The 17,411-nt window shown below is 52.8% G+C and overlaps 2 protein-coding genes across 3 annotated transcripts in view; one reads left to right on the top strand and one right to left on the bottom strand.

Moving 5' to 3' along the window:
- Positions 1 to 14,454, bottom strand: part of LOC133357872 (myosin-7-like) — a 40,302-nt gene extending 25,848 nt beyond the window's left edge. Inside the window, exons 1-6 of the mRNA XM_061576018.1 lie at positions 14,408 to 14,454; positions 13,102 to 13,155; positions 11,050 to 11,249; positions 1,633 to 1,776; positions 325 to 481; positions 74 to 101 (exon numbers count right to left, since the gene is read on the bottom strand). Of these exons, the coding sequence (XP_061432002.1) occupies positions 74 to 101; positions 325 to 481; positions 1,633 to 1,776; positions 11,050 to 11,244 (524 nt within the window). The 5' untranslated portion in view covers positions 11,245 to 11,249; positions 13,102 to 13,155; positions 14,408 to 14,454. The remainder of the gene's footprint in view (positions 1 to 73; positions 102 to 324; positions 482 to 1,632; positions 1,777 to 11,049; positions 11,250 to 13,101; positions 13,156 to 14,407) is intronic.
- On the top strand, positions 3,252 to 10,441 carry LOC133357969 (transcriptional regulatory protein AlgP-like). Of its 2 annotated transcripts, none has more exons than XM_061576198.1 (2): positions 3,252 to 4,124; positions 9,867 to 10,441. In XM_061576198.1, exons 1-2 carry the CDS (start codon positions 3,551 to 3,553, stop codon positions 10,022 to 10,024), a joined length of 732 nt encoding a protein of 243 aa, XP_061432182.1. In that variant the 5' UTR covers positions 3,252 to 3,550; the 3' UTR covers positions 10,025 to 10,441. The 2 variants fall into 2 exon arrangements, with proteins under 2 accessions (XP_061432182.1, XP_061432181.1); XM_061576197.1 differs by lacking the exon at positions 3,252 to 4,124 and adding an exon at positions 5,066 to 6,049.
- Positions 14,455 to 17,411: the final 2,957 nt, after the last annotated feature.

Here is a 17,411-nt window from a genome sequence, read left to right as displayed (position 1 = left end):
CAGAGAGACAGACATTACACCCAATAATTTCCCACAACTCAAAGTGTGCCCTTTGCGCTATTTTGAAACTCACGTGATCAGAACTGACTGATTTTCTCTGTCTGTGGAATGTAAACCAGAGAGACGGTAAGACAGATAAATCGACAGGAGAGTGTACAGGTTTTTCGGTAAATATTCACAGATAGGTGGATGGCGCACGTATAGGGACTGGCAGACAGACGTACTGCGCAACAATGTGAACATTTGCAGGTGTCTTTGAATGTGTTGTGTGTACACATACCTATGAGCATGTGCTGGTGTATATGTGTGTGTGTGTACACGTACCCGAAAGCATGTACTGGTATGCATTGTCAGAGATGGAGAAGATGTGTGGAGGGGCCTCCTGCCGTTTCTTGCCCCGGTACGCGTTTACGCACTGCGAGCTGTACACGGGCAGCCACTTGTAGGGGTTCACCGTGACACAGAACAGCCCCGAGTACGTCTGCATGGACCATACAGATACGCATATAGACAACAACAGCCACCATTCGCCACAATATGGTGATGATGTCACCATAGCACTTGTGCCAGACTCGGTACACTTTGATGCCATGTGAAGTATCGAAGGAATATAATGCTGCTCGACTAAATCAACGCTTCCAACCCGGAACTGGTAATGAGCATAGTCTTTGCTTCTGACTAGGAACTGGTCATGAACACACTCCTCCACTGTCTCCACAACTGTCTGATTGCTCATGGAGAGTTGATGTGGAGTGTTGATGCCATAAAATAATCAGGCAAGTGCTTTGCTTTAGTGGGGCTGATTTTAAATCCTACGTTCAACAGCAGTCTGAAACTAGTTCTTAAAGTGAGCAGCAACTACCAGATAATGCCTGTAAATAACCTGGTTGAAAAGTAGGGAGCCATCCCTTGAAGGCACCGAGGCATCAATTAGCCTCCCTTTGTATCTTTGTATCTGTACCAGATGCAAATTCCTCTGGAACAGCCAATAAAAAGTCAATTTTTTCAGCCATGGAAAGCTCTAACTATGTAGTCAAATAAGCTTTTAAATAGTGAAGGAGGCAGACGACACCCCAATGTGATCTGCAAGTGTCTCTGACTCCTAGCCACGAAGCTTTACTTGGGTCTGCCCACCATAGAGGTTCTTAATGGTTATTAGCATAGGATCAGTATCCCTGAAAGAGAAAAAAATAAATCATAGTCCTGGCCTCTTGATGGCATCGTATGCTGTGATGAGGTCAATAATTGAGAGATGTCGGTCCTGTTGGATTTCCCTAGACCTCTATTCAAGCAATCCTTACATAAATGCTCAGCAAATTAGCAAACCTGTTCCTGGGGGTCGGTTACCCCACAGATCTAATGACCCTCTAATCAATCAATCAATCTGTAAATCATCCCACTGAGGCTCATACCTCAGTGGAATGATTCGACTGACTCCCCTTTATTTATTCATAAATACTATATTTCTCAGATCATTATACCTAATTTTTCCCTGCATTTTAAAGCAAAAGTTAGGGGTGCCACTTATAATGTGGTGTGTATGACCAGACTTATAATTTTATGTTTTTCGGGTGCTTCAACTTTCCAGAGCATCTTAAAGTCCGAACAATATGATAATATCGAGGCACTCACGTAGATCATCCATGCGGCGTAACGCTCTTTGAGGTTGAACAGCACGGACGGCTCGTTGAGGAAGGTCAGCATGGCCATGTCCTCGATCTTGTCGAACTTGGGCGGATTCATTTGCATCACGTCCACGTCCTTCACGACGACCGTCTGCGTGCACAGTCATGGAAGAAACGTATGTTTGTGCCTTTGTCTTTATGTGAACATCTGCGTGTATATTTATGTGTCTATATCCAGTAGCAACCATTTCGTGACCCCTAAATGCCCTCTAATTTCGGTCACTCATTCCTCAACCCTTGCATGCCTTTGCCACCTAAATCAGTGTTCTTCACTAATTTTCAGCGGGGGGCCACTTTCGCTGATAAGACATCATCAGTGTGAGGGCCGCCACACATTTGAAACCATTGGGGTTTGACACAGCACGACGGGGGGTGTTTTCACATTGGTGTATTGTCGGGGGCCGTACATTAAGGGCCGCGCTAGAGGCCACCAGGGGCCGCGAGTGGCCCGTGGGCCTTGTAATGAAGAAAACTGATCGAAATCATTTTATTTTGTAACTGTTTTTTTTAACCATGTTAAGCACCTCGAGTAAAGGCGCTGTATTTAAAAAGAAAATAAGGATCCATCTTTATTTTTGCATTGCGCCTTTCATGAAAGGATCTTTAAGAGGTGGAAATAGTTAATAAATTACAATGTCTTAAATCAGAAAACGCAATAAATACAATATAATACTGATAGGAACCTCCTGGTTACACCAGCCCACAGGGGATTATTGTGTCCGTCGTGCAGGGAGGGGCTGGGTGGGGAGGGAGGGGCTGGGTGGGGAGGGGAGGGGCTGGGTGGGGAGGGTGGGGAGGGGCTGGGTGGGGAGGGAGGGGCTGGGTGGGGAGGGGAGGGGCTGGGTGGGGAGGGTGGGGAGGGGCTGGGTGGGGAGGGTGGGGAGGGGCTGGGTGGTGAGGGGCTGGGTGGGGGGTGGGAGGGGTGGGGCTGGGTGGGGAGGGGCTGGTCACCCCGTGGTGTCCTTATAAAACTCAACGTTTAACCTACTCACGCCGGCTTGTGCCTGCCCTCACTGTCGGGCATATTTGCGGAATACACCAGGCCGCTGTTGACCTTGGCCATTGACCGAGCAACCCAACGTTCCTACCAGCTCCCTCACCAGGAATGTGTTTTACAAGAGTATGAATGCTGTATCATCGACATAAGTGTTCTGTCTTAGTTTCAAAGGTATCCTCACTTGATTATCATGGTAGTTATTCTACCGTTTATGGGCTCAATCGGCAAATGTACTCCAACCATTTGGATCATGAGCACAACTGCAAGCTGTGCTGTAAGAGGCCGACTCGGGACATGGAGTCAACAATTGTTTTAGGTAGGCGGGGGAAACCGTGTTCATGTAGAGCTTAAAATGTCAGAAGCAGCACCTTACAATCAATCTTGCACCAGCTCGGAGCCAGTGCAAGTATCCCAAACGGGCAATATGTTCATATTTCTTAGTTCTTGTTAAAATATTGGCAGCAACATGTTTCTTTCCAAATTGTAGTCAAGCAGTAGCATGACTAAATACCAGAGAAAAGCACAAAATAGTAATCTAAGGGCATTGGTGTATGTCTATATATGTGTAGAGGAGTAGTGGAGAGTGGTGGCGTCGTGTGCGCTGTCAGGTGCGGTGACCTCACGGGACGTGGGGTCGCGCGCGCTGGGCAGTGCACGCGACATCACCCCTCCGAGGGTATATAAGGGAGACCCCGTAACGTAAGCGGGGTCACTGGAGGAACGGGGATAGTGGAAGGGGTAAAGAGGGAACCAGGGATAGTGATAAGTGTTAATAAACCCTGGCGGAAGCCCCTAACTCAACCTCCGTCTCCGAGTACCTCCGTCTACGATACAACAACTGGTGTCAGAAGTTTACACCGTCGCCAACATGTATAAAGCGGGCGCACGGCGTAGGAACCCACCGGCACATGACTTGGAGGGCGCCGAAGGCGGAGAGGAGGCTCCAGCAGTGACCCCGGAGCCCGGGACCCCGGTGACGGTTCCCGTGGAGACGAGCGGGCCGGAGCGGGAGGAGTCGGCTGCGGGGAGTGCCAGCTCACCGCCGCCGCCAGAGACGGAGAGCGTCCCCGCAGCTCTGCTGCAGCAGCTCCTGCAGGCGGTGGGGCAGCTGACCGCCAGGTTGGCCAAGGTGGAGGCGCGGACGCAGCCAACCGCCCCGCACGCGGGACGGGAGCAACTGTCAACTGCCAACGTTGAAAGCGCCGCAGTTTTCCCAGCGACCGCTCCACCGGAAATGGCCGCCATGTTGGCTGCGACTCAATCCGCGGCGGCCATGTTGGCTCGGGAGCCATATGCGGCCGCTGCTACGGCTGCCATGGCGACCGCGACGCCGCGTCTCTCCACCGACGCGGCCGGGATTTCTCGGCACGCCGCTCCTGCGAGACCAGCCGCCGGCGACGACGCGGCTCTACATCAAGCGGCGCCCGCCGGGGGGGCCCAGGGTAAGTACGCGCGTGCCGTCCTCGCCGGGCCGCCGGGGTGGGCAGCGGCGGCTGCTGCTGCCCCGTACATCGCTGTGCCGCCGGAATGGGCCGCGGGTGCTGCCGCGGCTCAACCTGTCGCTGCGCTCACGGGGCCGGACACCGGCGATGCCGCGGCTCTGCACCTCGCCGTGCCTGCGTCCCTTCTCATGGATGACGCCGCAGCTGCGTGTTATTCTGCCGCGTCTTCGGCGTGGCCCATGGAGGCTGCAACGCCGTGGCGCCTCGCCGCGTCGCGAGAGGTTGCCGCGGCTGCGGCCGCTGTCCCGCACCTCGCTGCGCCGGCGGGGAGGGCCGCGGGGGCCACCGCGGCTCCGTGTTTTACCGCCGCGTCTACGGCGTGGCCCGGGGAGGCCGCAACGCCGTGGTGCCTCGCCGCATCGCGAGAGGTTGCCGCGGCTGCGGCCGCTGTCCCGCACCTCGCTGCGCCGGCGGGGTGGGCCGCGGGGGCCGCTGCAGGCCCGAATTACACCGCCGCGTCTTCGGCGTGGCCCGTTGAGGCTGCAACGCCGTGGTCCCTCGCCGCGTCGCGGGACGACGCCGTGTCTTCGTACGCCGCCGCTGACCGGTGGGTCGCGAAAGCGCAGGCGCCTTCACACTTTGCTGCGTCTACGGCGTGGCCCATGGGGGCCGCAACTCAGCCACAATTCGCTGCGCCTACGGCGTGGCCCATGGGGGCCGCAACTCAGCCACAATTCGCTGCGCCTACGGCGTGGCCCAAGGGGGCCGCAACTCAGCCACAATTCGCTGCGCCTACGGAGTGGCCCATGGGGGCCGCAACTCAGCCACAATTCGCTGCGCCTACGGCGTGGCCCATGGGGGCCGCAACTCAGCCACAATTCGCTGCGCCTACGGCGTGGCCCATGGGGGCCGCAACTCAGCCACAATTCGCTGCGCCTACGGCGTGGCCCATGGGGGCCGCAACTCAGCCACAATTCGCTGCGCCTACGGCGTGGCCCATGGGGGCCGCAGCACCACCGCACCTTTCCGCGTCTTCGGCGTGGCCCGCGGGAGCCGCAATGCTGCCACCGCCGCAACACGTCGCGTCCGCTGGGTGGCCCGCAGGTGCCGCTTGGCTTCCACACCTCGCGGCGCCGCGCGGCCAATGGCAGCGCAGGTTACCCGACGTTGCGCCGTTTGTCGCGCAAGGGGGCGACTGGTCGGCCTTCCAGGACCGGTTCGACGCGGCATACATGTCGGTCGGCTGGTCCATGGAGGAGGCCTTGCCGGCGCTTCCGACCTGCTTGGACGAAAGGGCTCTGCAGGCCTTCAAGTCCATCCATCCGGCCAATCGGGCTACACTCCCGGCGGCCTATATCCAAATGGCCAACGTTTTTGAGCCGCCGTCCACCGCGCAGCTAAAGTTTTCATTGCGGCGGCGGGAGGAGGGGGAACTGCCGCTGGCCTTCCGCTGCTCGCTCCTGGCCCTGGCGCAGGCTGCATACCCTGACCTGTACGGCAGGGCACTTGATTCTATGGCCTTGGGGAAGCTGCTTGACCTGGCAAGGGAGCTAGGAATTGCTCTGTCGATCAACAATGATCGGCAGATCACATCCTTGGCGGTCGCAGAAAACATTCAGGCGCACCTCTCCCTCCGCCAACGGCCTCAGATGGCGGCGTGTGCGGGGATCCTGGCGCCGGACGGGGGGGACACCCTCGCGGCCCTGGCGATGCCCGATCGTCGAGGAAGGGGGACGGGTGGTCGCCGTCCGGAGCAGCGGGGGCGGCCGGGACCTTCCCGTCCACAGGAGGCGGACACGGTGGCCTGCTTCCGCTGTGGTCAGCGGGGCCACATTGAGCGGGGCTGCCGGAATGCCCCGGGGGCCTTTGGAAAAGGGACTCCACCTTCTCCCAGACCCTCCTTGGCATCGGGTTCGGGGCCCCAGGCGAGTCGCGACGCATCATCTGCGCGGCCGCTCCCTTCACCTCATGCATCTAGCGGGGCTAGGGCCCATCGTCATGGGGTTGTCCTCGAAGGGTCGGGTGCACCATCGTCATCACCCCCTCAATGGCCCAGACAGACCCGCCACTGGGATGCGCTTGCGCATAGGATGGTGGCGGCAGCTGCCGGCTCCTCAGCGGTGGCAGGATATGTGCAAGGGGTGCACGTTCGCCTCCTGGTGGATACGGGGGCGTCGGCCACCATTATTTCTGAGGCCATTTTTGGGCTGCTACCCCGCAGCGTGGGTCCATTAAGGCCGGTTCGCGGGGCTTGTGTCGCCGCGAACGGCGGCAGTTTGGGCATCCTGGGCCACGTTGTAGCGTCGGTTCGGGTTGACGAGATTGAGTTGGCCGGGCCGATTTTGGTCTCCAGGACCTTGGCAGTGCCATGCCTCTTGGGGACCGACTTTTTGTCTAGGATGCCCATCCGAATTCTCGTTGACCAGGGCTGTGTGGAAATGCCGTCAGGGAGGCGGCTGCAATTCCTACAATCACCTACCGTCCTGTCTCCCTTGGTCGCCGGTGTACGGGCCTTGAATAAAGTGCCGGTGACCGTACCACCGGCGTCACAAATCCTGATACCCCTTAGGTTGCGCAAACCGCTCGAAATGGGCTCCACGGAGACGGGTATCCTCCTGTCCCCGTCAAGCTACTTTTCAAGGACGAAGGGGTTGGTGGGCGCCTTGACAGCCGTGTCGGGGGGCCAGGACCTTTTTTTGCAGGTCCTCAATTCGGGACCCTTGCCGGTCATAGTCCCGGCCGGCGCCGTCCTGGCACACGCAACCCCGGCTCCTCCACCCGAGAGCGCTGCCCCGGATGGAGGGGTCGTGGCGGGCGTGATGCGCACGGGGGACCCCGACGCATCATGGATCGCCACGTTGTGCGACGAGAATGCCTCGTTGTCCTTCGGGGAACGTCGGCAACTCCGCGACCTCATCGAACGGTTCACCGATGTGTTCAGCCAAAGTAAGTTTGATCTGGGTCGCACTACTCTTTTGGACCACCACATAGACACGGGCGACGCGGCCCCCATTCGACTTAATTCCCACCGCTTTAGCCCAGCGGAAAAAGATCATGTCCGCTCGGCTGTCGAGGAAATGTTGGCGGCGGACATCATCTCCCCATCTACTAGCCCTTGGGGTGCCCCCATTGTGCTAGTCAAGAAACGGGACGGGAGTCTCCGGTTCTGCGTCGATTTTCGTAGATTGAACAAGATCTCGGTGGCTGATGCATATCCATTGCCTCGCATGGATGATTCCTTGGACGCCCTCTCGGGCGCGCGGTTCTTTTCGACTTTAGATTTGCTCTCCGGCTTCTGGCAATTGCCACTGGATGAGGCCTCTAGACCCAAAACAGCGTTCCGCACGCCCCAGGGGTTGTTCGAGTTCAATCGGCTTCCTATGGGTCTCCATTCGGCCCCGGCCACCTTCCAGCGTCTCATGGAGATGGTCTTGGCGGGGCTGCAGTGGGAGTCTTGTCTAATCTACTTGGATGACGTTATTGTTTTTGGCCGTACGTTTGGCGAGCACTTGCAACGCCTTGAGGCGGTGTTCGTCAAAGTGCGTGCTGCTGGCTTGAAATTCAAACCCCAGAAATGCCACTTGCTACAACCATCGGTGAGGTATTTGGGACACATTGTTAGCACGTCAGGTGTCGCCACGGACCCGGATAAAACGGCTTGTGTCCGGACGTGGCCGACTCCCACATCTGTCGCGGAGGTGCGTAGCTTCGTTGGATTCGCATCGTACTATCGCCGGTTTGTCCGCGATTTTGCGACAATTGCGAAGCCACTGCACGCCCTTTCCGCCAAAGGACAAAGGTTTCACTGGGGCGCGGAGGAGGAGGCGGCTTTTGCGGCGCTTCGCACGGCCTTGGCGGATGCGCCGCCCTTGGGGTACCCGGATTTTACGAAACCCTTCCTGCTCGATACCGATGCCAGCGACACGGGAATTGGGGCTGTCCTGGCCCAGGTGGTCGACGGGGTTGAGAGGGTGGTAGCCTATGGCAGTCGCGTTCTGTCCTCGACGGAACAGCGATATTGTGTGACCCGGAGGGAGCTTTTGGCCATAGTTTATTTTGTTCAGTTGTATAGACCATATTTGTACGGTAGGCTGTTTACGGTCCGAACCGACCACGCGGCCCTGCAATATTCGCTGAAGATTAGTCAGCCCTCGGGTCAGCTGTCTCGCTGGCTCGAAGTGCTCCAGGATTACCCTTTTGATGTAATCCATAGGAAGGGGACACAGCATGGAAATGCGGACGGTTTATCCCGATTGCCGGCAGGCGGCGGGTGTGCTTGCGCCCTGGGCTCTAGCCGTTGCAAGGCCCCAGGGGACGCCGCGGCCCAGTTGGTCGCGTCGGCCGAGGCGGACACCCCTCCAGGTGCGGCGTCGACCGCAGATTTCGGCCTTGGACTTCCCCGGGAGGTATGGTCCGGCTTGCAGATGGAGGATTCCTCTCTGCTGAAGCTACGGCGCCGTGTCGGACATAACGCCCGGAGCTTAGCTTCGTCGGCTGCCCCGGCGATCGCCGTGCATGACGGACTACTCATGCGTTGGGATGCCCAATTGGAACGCTATTGTGTGGTTGTGCCCACTAGCCTGCGTGGTAAATTAACCCGAGCCATTCACGAGAAGCTTATGCACCTTGGCTACCACAAGACCTTATTGACCCTTAAGCGGGACTATTACTGGCCGGGTGTTGAGGGTGACGTAGCACTGATTTTGAAGGGTTGCCACGACTGCGCGCGGAGGAAGGCCCCAGTTGTCCAGGACCGGGCCCCGCTGCAGTCCATCCGGGTTTCTCGCGTTAATGAGCTCGTGGCACTCGACATTTTGGGGCCATTCCCTGCATCCCAACGGGGCCACAAATACCTCTTGGTGGGCGTTGAGTACCTCACACGTTGGCCCATGGCATGGCCTTTGGTCGATCAGTTGGCCTCTTCTATCACCGAGGCCTTCGTCCAGGGATACGTGTTTGACAAGGGCGCGCCGGAACAATTGTTGACTGACCAGGGGCGGAATTTCTCGTCTAGGTTGCTCAAGGAGGTGTGTGACCTCCTTGGCACCAAGAAAATCCGCACCTCGCCCTACCACCCCCAGTCAGATGGGATGGTAGAGCGCTTGAACCGCACCCTTACGTCCATGCTGTGCCACCAGGTGAACACGTCCCAGTCAGACTGGGACCTGTTCGTCCCGGGGGTCTTGGCGGCGTATCGGTTGGCCCCTCATGCCTCCACGGGATTTTCGCCTTTTTATTTAATGTACGGTAGGGAACCGGAGCCCCCGGTGCACGTCCAGATGGACGTTGGCTCCTCCAAGAAGGGGTCGTCGGTGCCGACCCCTTTGAAGGTCGCACTTGACCGGCTGCGCGAGGCGCGACAGGCCGCTGCCGAGAATTCCGCAAGCCGGCAGGCGGCTAATGAGCGGCTGCCAAAACACCAGGCAGCTGGCCTCCCGTGGGTAGCGGGTCAAAAAGCGTGGCTGCATTGTCCCCAGGTCCCCGTTGGCACATCGGCCAAATTGCATCGCCCTTGGCAGGGACCCGTGGAGGTTGTGGAGGTCCGCCGGCCGCAATGCGTCCGGATTCGATTCGGTCGCAGGCAGTGGATAGTGCACCCGTCCCGGCTCAAACGTTATGTTCCATCTACCCTGGGGGATCCACCCCCAATTCCGGAGCGGCCGGCTGATGATGTATCCGGCGTGCCTGACCGGCCGGGTCTCGTTGACGGAGGTGACGTCCGACCTGTGTGTGTGCCCCCAGGCCCCTCCCGAGTGAGGCCGACAGAGACCCCCCAGGCACCGGAGGCCACGGCGGTGGGCCTGTTGCCCGCTGACGGCCCACCTGCACGGGTGGCGGACACCGCACGAGGGAGCGGGCCAGCAGCGCATACCCGCTCGAGGGGGGTGCGGCTCCGGTGACGGCCCTGATGGCCGTTCAGCGGGCCTAGCCCCTGGCGCCCGTTCGGCGCTATCCGGCGGATGAGGCCTTCGGGCTCTATTTGTTTTGTTTTTTTGTTGTTACTGTTCTGCTTGAAGGGCCGTGCTGCCCTAAGGTTGATTGCAGCCGGGTCGGCTGTTTTTTTTTACGGGGGGGGGTGATGTAGAGGAGTAGTGGAGAGTGGTGGCGTCGTGTGCGCTGTCAGGTGCGGTGACCTCACGGGACGTGGGGTCGCGCGCGCTGGGCAGTGCACGCGACATCACCCCTCCGAGGGTATATAAGGGAGACCCCGTAACGTAAGCGGGGTCACTGGAGGAACGGGGATAGTGGAAGGGGTAAAGAGGGAACCAGGGATAGTGATAAGTGTTAATAAACCCTGGCGGAAGCCCCTAACTCAACCTCCGTCTCCGAGTACCTCCGTCTACGATACAACATATGTATATAATTGCATAACTGTGTATATGCACCTCAGATTAGCACGGTTGGCTACATACGGTGCGAAAGAAGTTCAACATACATATATATTGTGTATGTTTATGCTTGTGTGCGCAGCTTACTTGTCCCCCCAAGCTATCCACTGTCTAGTTTCCATAGGTACTCCATATGTATGTGTCTGCATACATTTATTGGTACGTCTATGCATGTGTGCATATATCAATGGATTGCAAATGGCTATGTATCTGTGTTTACATATATACACACACACATGCATATATATGCTACCCGTACCCTACCCGAAATGAGTGACAAACGGTTACTCACCGGTGACTCACGGCCTACCCGTACCCGTACCCGGCCGCACCAGGGTCGCAAACGGGTACCCATACCCGGCCGGGTACGGGTAGCCGGGTATCGGGTAGGGTACGGGTATCGGGTACCCGGTTGTGACCTCTGCTGACTGGTTTACCTCGATCATGTGTGTTTGTAATTAAGTGTATTACATCTGTGTGTTTCTGCTTCTGCGGACATCTATGGGTGTGTGTCTATGCGCGTGTGCAGAGCTCACTTCGCCATCCGCCGTCTCCACGGTGTATTTTCCATCGTCCACGCTCTGCACGAGGGCCTTGATGAACTCGACCTTGGGGTGATTGACGAAGACGTTCTTCTTCATGTCGAAGGGCCGCGTCTGTGCCTCCAGACGCTCCTTATCTGACTTCCGCAGGTAGGGCGCCGCTTCTCCGAACTCTGACAGGTCAGCCATCCTTGCTGGGGGTGTGCATCATCATCGACATCATCTTCATCATCATCGAGACCTCGATTTACCATCTGATTAATATCACTCGGATTAAACATCCCGCCCTACCTCATAATCTTCCAACGTTGATTCCATGCTTTTGTGACTGCCCGCCTTGACTATTTTATGCCTTGGAGGCAAATATTTCCCTGGGGGCTTATTAAATATAATATGTCCTGTGATAAAGGGTGGAGCGGGGGGCAATAATCACCACTTTCAGCTGGTGCAGAATGTAACTGCTAGATTGCTGACTGGCAGAGGTCGCAAACGGGTTTTGATTCCTTACCCGTACCCGTACCCGGCCGCACCAGGGTCGTAAATGGGTACCCGTACCCGTACCCGGCCGGGTACAGGTACCCGTACGCTACCCGTACCCATACCCTACCCGAAATGAGTGACAAACGGTTACTCACCGATCACTCACGGCCTACCTGTACCCGTACCCGGCCGCACCAGGGTCGCAAACGGGTACTCGTACCCGTACCCAGCTGGGTACGGGTAGCCGGGTATCGGGTAGGGTACGGGTATCGGGTACCCGGTTGCGACCTCTGCTGACTGGTTTACTTCGATCATGCCATGTCAGGCCCATACTTTGTGGCCTGCAGTGTCAAAGCACCTTACAGCTAATTTTACTGACCTACGCAAGACCTTACACGATCAGGGATTGGGTTATCCACATGAGCCTCATGGCTTTGAACCCCATATCTTACTCCGCTCCAGTGACATCAAGTTTCAAGTTTATTTTGTTGAAGTGATTGCTCGAGGTACCCAGAGTCCAGTGAAAAACTCAAGTGCTCGAGATTTTGAATTTGTGGTCCATACCCTATGAAAGTCTACCTCTACGGATCAGATAGTGTCTTCATAGAAAAATGCAGTCAATATTAACTTTTTTTACTTGACTTTTTCTTTGTTTTGATTGATGTTGGCTCACAATACATTTTTGTACTTATTTTATATTAATTCAGATTTAATTATATTTGTACGTGCGTTCAATAGTTCAGTGAATTTCACATTTCGGGAGGGCTTCCACGTCTCTAGGTTACCCACCCTTGCGGGCGCGTGTGCATCATTGTTCGTATCATCATCATGATTAGTAACAACAAGCACCATCATCATAAGGAGCAAAGGGTGGAGCAGTGGCACAGTGGTATACGCACTGCGATATGGACGTCCTGGGCATGGCTAACTTCAGTGGTGAGTGCTATCTGAACCGATTCTGGGACTCTTTTCCACAACTTTACCAACAGCCCTGATTGACCAGTCTGGTGAAGTATGGTTAAACACCCCCATGATCGATATGGCATGGGTTGACAAGGTGCTGTAAATTATCTAAAAAGTTATATTCATAAGCATAATCAGTCGTCAAAATCATGTTTGGCATCATCAGCAGTGACACTATCACCCGAACAGGAGCAACAGCGGAGTAGAAAAAGCAGCTTCTTAATCACAAACGCTGTTATCAATATCAGGTGTGCGTGATGTGGAGTCGTGATTATAAAGCTGTGAGTGAACAAGAAAAAATTAACCCGTAAACACAACGTTTTTCACTATAAATTCTTTATATGCGTGGCATCGGTTTTATTTGATTATTCATTTATGTTTTTCTTGAGTAAGAGTTTCATTTTTATTTTTATTTTCCTAAAAAGTGGAAAATCTTGGAAAAAAATTTTCACGAAAATAAATTGTCACAACGAGTCTGTGTGCAAAATGGCAGCTCTATTGGATCACGGGAAGTGTGTTAAAAAACGACCGCGCGCAAGCAAGCAAGTAAACTTAATATAAAGGATTTAAAAATACGCTATCCTGGATTCGAACTGGTCTCACCTTATTTTCTTGGTCAGGTCACAGGTGATGCACGGAGGGCAGGACCAGTACAGCCTGCACACACACAAATCAGCCATGATCAGTCCTCTGCTGGATGAAGGTCTTTCATAGCCTTTTCCATCACTCACCGTTCCACAATGATATACATTTTTATAACACAAAGACAAAATCCCCCATATAGCCTTAACAGACTGTTAAGGAAAGTGCTGTTAGTGAGCACCTATGAAGGCTGGCACGGCACACAAAGGGATGGGTGGACAACATCACGTCTGACTGCTTTCGTTTCCCCAGTGGCTATGTTTTTACACACTGCACCAGGTACTCATTTGAGGTCGAGTCGACCTAGGGGAGGCCCGTGACCAGTTCAGATAATCGTCACTGGTGTTGGCCGTGATTGGGAATCGAACCTTGGTTGCTGGGTTTGTAGTGCAGCGCGCTAACCGCTACACTACAGCTCCCCTCTGACAGATATAACACAAACACACATATATACATGGAGTATATACACGTACAAATATACATCCACATAATGTTTTAACTGTACATAGAAGAGAAAGATTCCAATGCGAGCAGTACACACTGGGGGAAAGTGCTGTTAGCCAGCACATCTCACACTCATTTTCTCCACTACCTTGCCCACTATCAGAATATTTATACAGGAGAAATCCGATGCGCTGTAAAGCTCTGTTTCACATGTCCAGTAGGGGCGGGCAAGAACGTTACAAAAACAAACAATTCAAAAACATGACAGTTGTGCAAAGTACGAGAAAGGTAAACCAATCACCCAAAAACTTACAAATAAAACTAAACCATCCCCATCCTACCAGGAAAAGTCTACTAACTCATCCCTTCATAACACACACCACAATTTAGATTTGAAGCTTTCGTGACTGCAAGGATTCATATTCTTAGGTTTTTTCGGTAAAGTTACGTAGGTAAAACATCAAAATTAATAAAAATAAAATAAAGATCACGACGTTTTGGAGGCAACACAAGTCTCCGTCATCAGGTGGGACCGTGATGCAGCTGATCTGGCTGTGACGGTCCCACCTGATGACGGAGACTTGTGTTGCCTCCGAAACGTCGTGATCTTTATTTTATTTTTATTAATTTTGATGTTTTACCTACGTGACTTTACCGAAAAAACCTAAGAATACACACCACACTCACACTACCCTCACCCTACACCCCACACTCACCTCCATCACACCACACTCACTCCTTCACATCACACACTCAACCCACACTGAAACCACACTCACCCCACATACACCCACACCCAACCACACACACATCCCACACTCACCCAGGGGTAGAGGACTGGGAGTGTTTGCACTACCCGGTGGTGTGGTTTTAAAGCAAAATACCCAGACCCCCACCCAATCTATCTCGATGACCCCCAATTGCGTCAATGACCCCCCCCACCTCCATTACCCCGTGTCTTTCCCCCCCAAAGCCCCCTCTGTTCCCTCCCAATGCCTCCTCCACTGTCTCTTCCCCCATTGCCCCCTCACAATGCCCCCCCCCGCCCCTCCATTCGTGCTGTTAGAGGGCGGCAGTGATCAAGGGACGAGAGTGCCTTCGTTACCCCTATTCTACCAGGGACAGGGCAGGGGGGTTTGAGGGAGAGAGTGTGGTCGGGTTGGGGGTTAGGTATTCGCGGGTGACAGGACACAGTCATTTTGCAGCAACTCGACTCCTTTCCATTATGGCAGTGATCTTAACCTCTCCTCTGAACAGCGGAGGTCACGGAAGGGAGGGATCGTGGGAGGGAGGAATATACGGATAGGTGGATAGATATATGTATGGAGGGATGCATGGATGGAGGGGAGTCAACATTCCACCCTGCCTTACTAGATTTCCATTGTAAGTAGTATTGTAATTATTATTTATTAGTCATGTATATAAAAATGTTCCTGCTTTTGTTCTCTGCAACCCACGTGAACCCTCTTCTCATGTCACATGCTCAGCCGTTTTGACAAAGAGCTTATTGGCTTAATGGACTTTACCAAAAATAAACTACTTCACTCACTGACTTATGTTGCCATATGAGCTTATGATCGGGGTTATATTTCTCTGTGATATTTAATTAAATGACTCCTGGCTGGCAACGTGACCTGGTTAAATGTTCTTTCGTGCCTGTCCCTGTCTCTCAAACTATCCTCTTTGTCGCCCTCTCTTGTCACCCCACTGCCTTCCACGAAAGAATGATTGGGTTATTAATTTAGAACAAGATTAATCAGGCACATAACAGAGTGGGAACGTGAGGCAGGGGCCGATTTTTTATTTGTGGGGTGCTTGTCACAGAATGGCTAAACTATAAATTATTTGCTACTGATTTGGAAACTGAATTTGTAAGTATCGTTTGTGTAAATTGTTTAGTATTGCTATGCTCCCTTTTCTATTTTATGTGGTTATTGTTCAAGTTTATGTCTTTAACTACTCATGCAACTTCCTCAGACAACTGTCATTGCCCACCAGCTTGGTCTGGACACTTGTAAAAAGATCTTTGTGGGTCAGATCAATTGTCTATGTCTAATATGGTTAAGGAGTAATTGAATAAGCTTAACATCATTTTCCTTTTCGATTTAAAGCTTTCGTGACTGCAGGGATTCATCTTCTTGGTTCTTTGGGTAAAGTCACGTAGAAGGAAAATAATAAAATAAAACAAATACATTGTTTAATGTTTTATTTTTATTATTTTATTATTTCCCTTCTACGTGACTTTACCGAAAGAACCAAGAAGATAATTTTCCTTCTTTAACTCTGAGACTTTATTACAACTATACAACATGTAAATTCTGCCAAGGTTGGAATTCTGTTGTCATATCTGGGGTGGAGCACGCAGTTCATAACTAACAATACTATCCTTGATATGATGCAACGTAGGTAACCAGGTTGATGATCCACCACTCACGCAGTCACTCCATTGACTCCCTCAATGATGCTTAGTATAGTCTCCTTATCACTATTTTATTGTTACTCCCATGATTATTGTTCCCGTGAGCTTTCAATGATTGATTCCTTCATTCATGTTGAGGACTATGTTTGTTGAACTTTTGCACCGTACGTCGCAAACTGTGCTAAGCGGCCGTCCATAAATGACGTCACGCACCTAGGGGAGGGGGGGGGTCAGACATTTGTGACGATGTGTGACGAGGGGGGAGGGTTTGAGAAATGTGACGTCACATCAAAATGCGCAACTTTAAATAAATATAGACAACACGTTCTACTTAATTAAATATACTTTTTAATAAATGTTTTCTCCTACAACATCAGAGTGCAGCGCCACATTAAATACGCACTACAATGACAATAGTTTAAAGCGATTTGAAGCATGTTTTATTTTTGGGGGGGGTGGGGGGCAGAGCTTTGTGACGTTATATTTGAGGGGGGGGGGTCTGACTTTTTGTGACGCCGTGTGACGAGGGAGGGGGTCAAAAATCGTCCAAAATCGCGTGACGTCATTTATGGACGGCCCCTAATAGGACTCTCCATCAACCAGCCATCAGACTGGCTGTTTTGTTTCATTAATACTTTTTTCAACTACCATCGTGCTGGTCAAAACACGACTCCTTTAGTTTATTTCTTCACACAACTCGACTTTTAGAACTTATCAGGTTCTTACAACCCTTACTCAATGCAAAAACATATCACCTCAGCTATTGCATCTTAAATAGAGCTGGCCGTTGTGCGCTCAGCAAATGTGATAGAAAAAAAATGTTTTATCGTGTCTATATCATGACCATCATTATCTGGGATTATCGTCATAGTTATGTCTCTGGGTTCATCATCATATCTCTGGGTGTATCATTTATCATCATGTATTTTGGTTCGTCATCATCAAGTCTGTATGTGCATTCCTTAGAATCTCAATTATCATGACCATTACACATGTGATGTATGGACGAGCAGTGAACATCGTTCGTGTTCTTCTTGCATTTGCTATTAAAGGTCTATATCCAAGAGACTTAACGACTTGATCTCCACTTAATTTAGTACAATCTGCCTTCTAATTTTACCTTATTGTCAGTGTAATGGATAGCACTCAACAATGGGACAGCTGTTTATGTGAGCAGCTGCACAATCTCATGTAGGGGTGGCACACAAAGCAAATGGTGCATCAGTGTGCAAAAACTCCAATGGCCACAAAACAGTTAAGCCTGGTCCAAGACAATCTGGATATTGATGCTCATCCACGTGTGGCTGTTGGGTAGTGGAGGTGTAATGCAGTCTGATCTGCATCTCCGTTTTTCTGTCACTACTAAGTAACAATCATATAGGACAAGGTCCCTCCAATGTGGTGCAGC

This window comes from Lethenteron reissneri, chromosome 60 (assembly GCF_015708825.2).
Source record: "Lethenteron reissneri isolate LAM-NWPU_2019-01 chromosome 60, ASM1570882v1, whole genome shotgun sequence".
NCBI classification, from domain to species: Eukaryota; Metazoa; Chordata; class Hyperoartia; order Petromyzontiformes; family Petromyzontidae; genus Lethenteron; species Lethenteron reissneri.
This window is presented reverse-complemented; position numbering and strand designations above follow the sequence as displayed.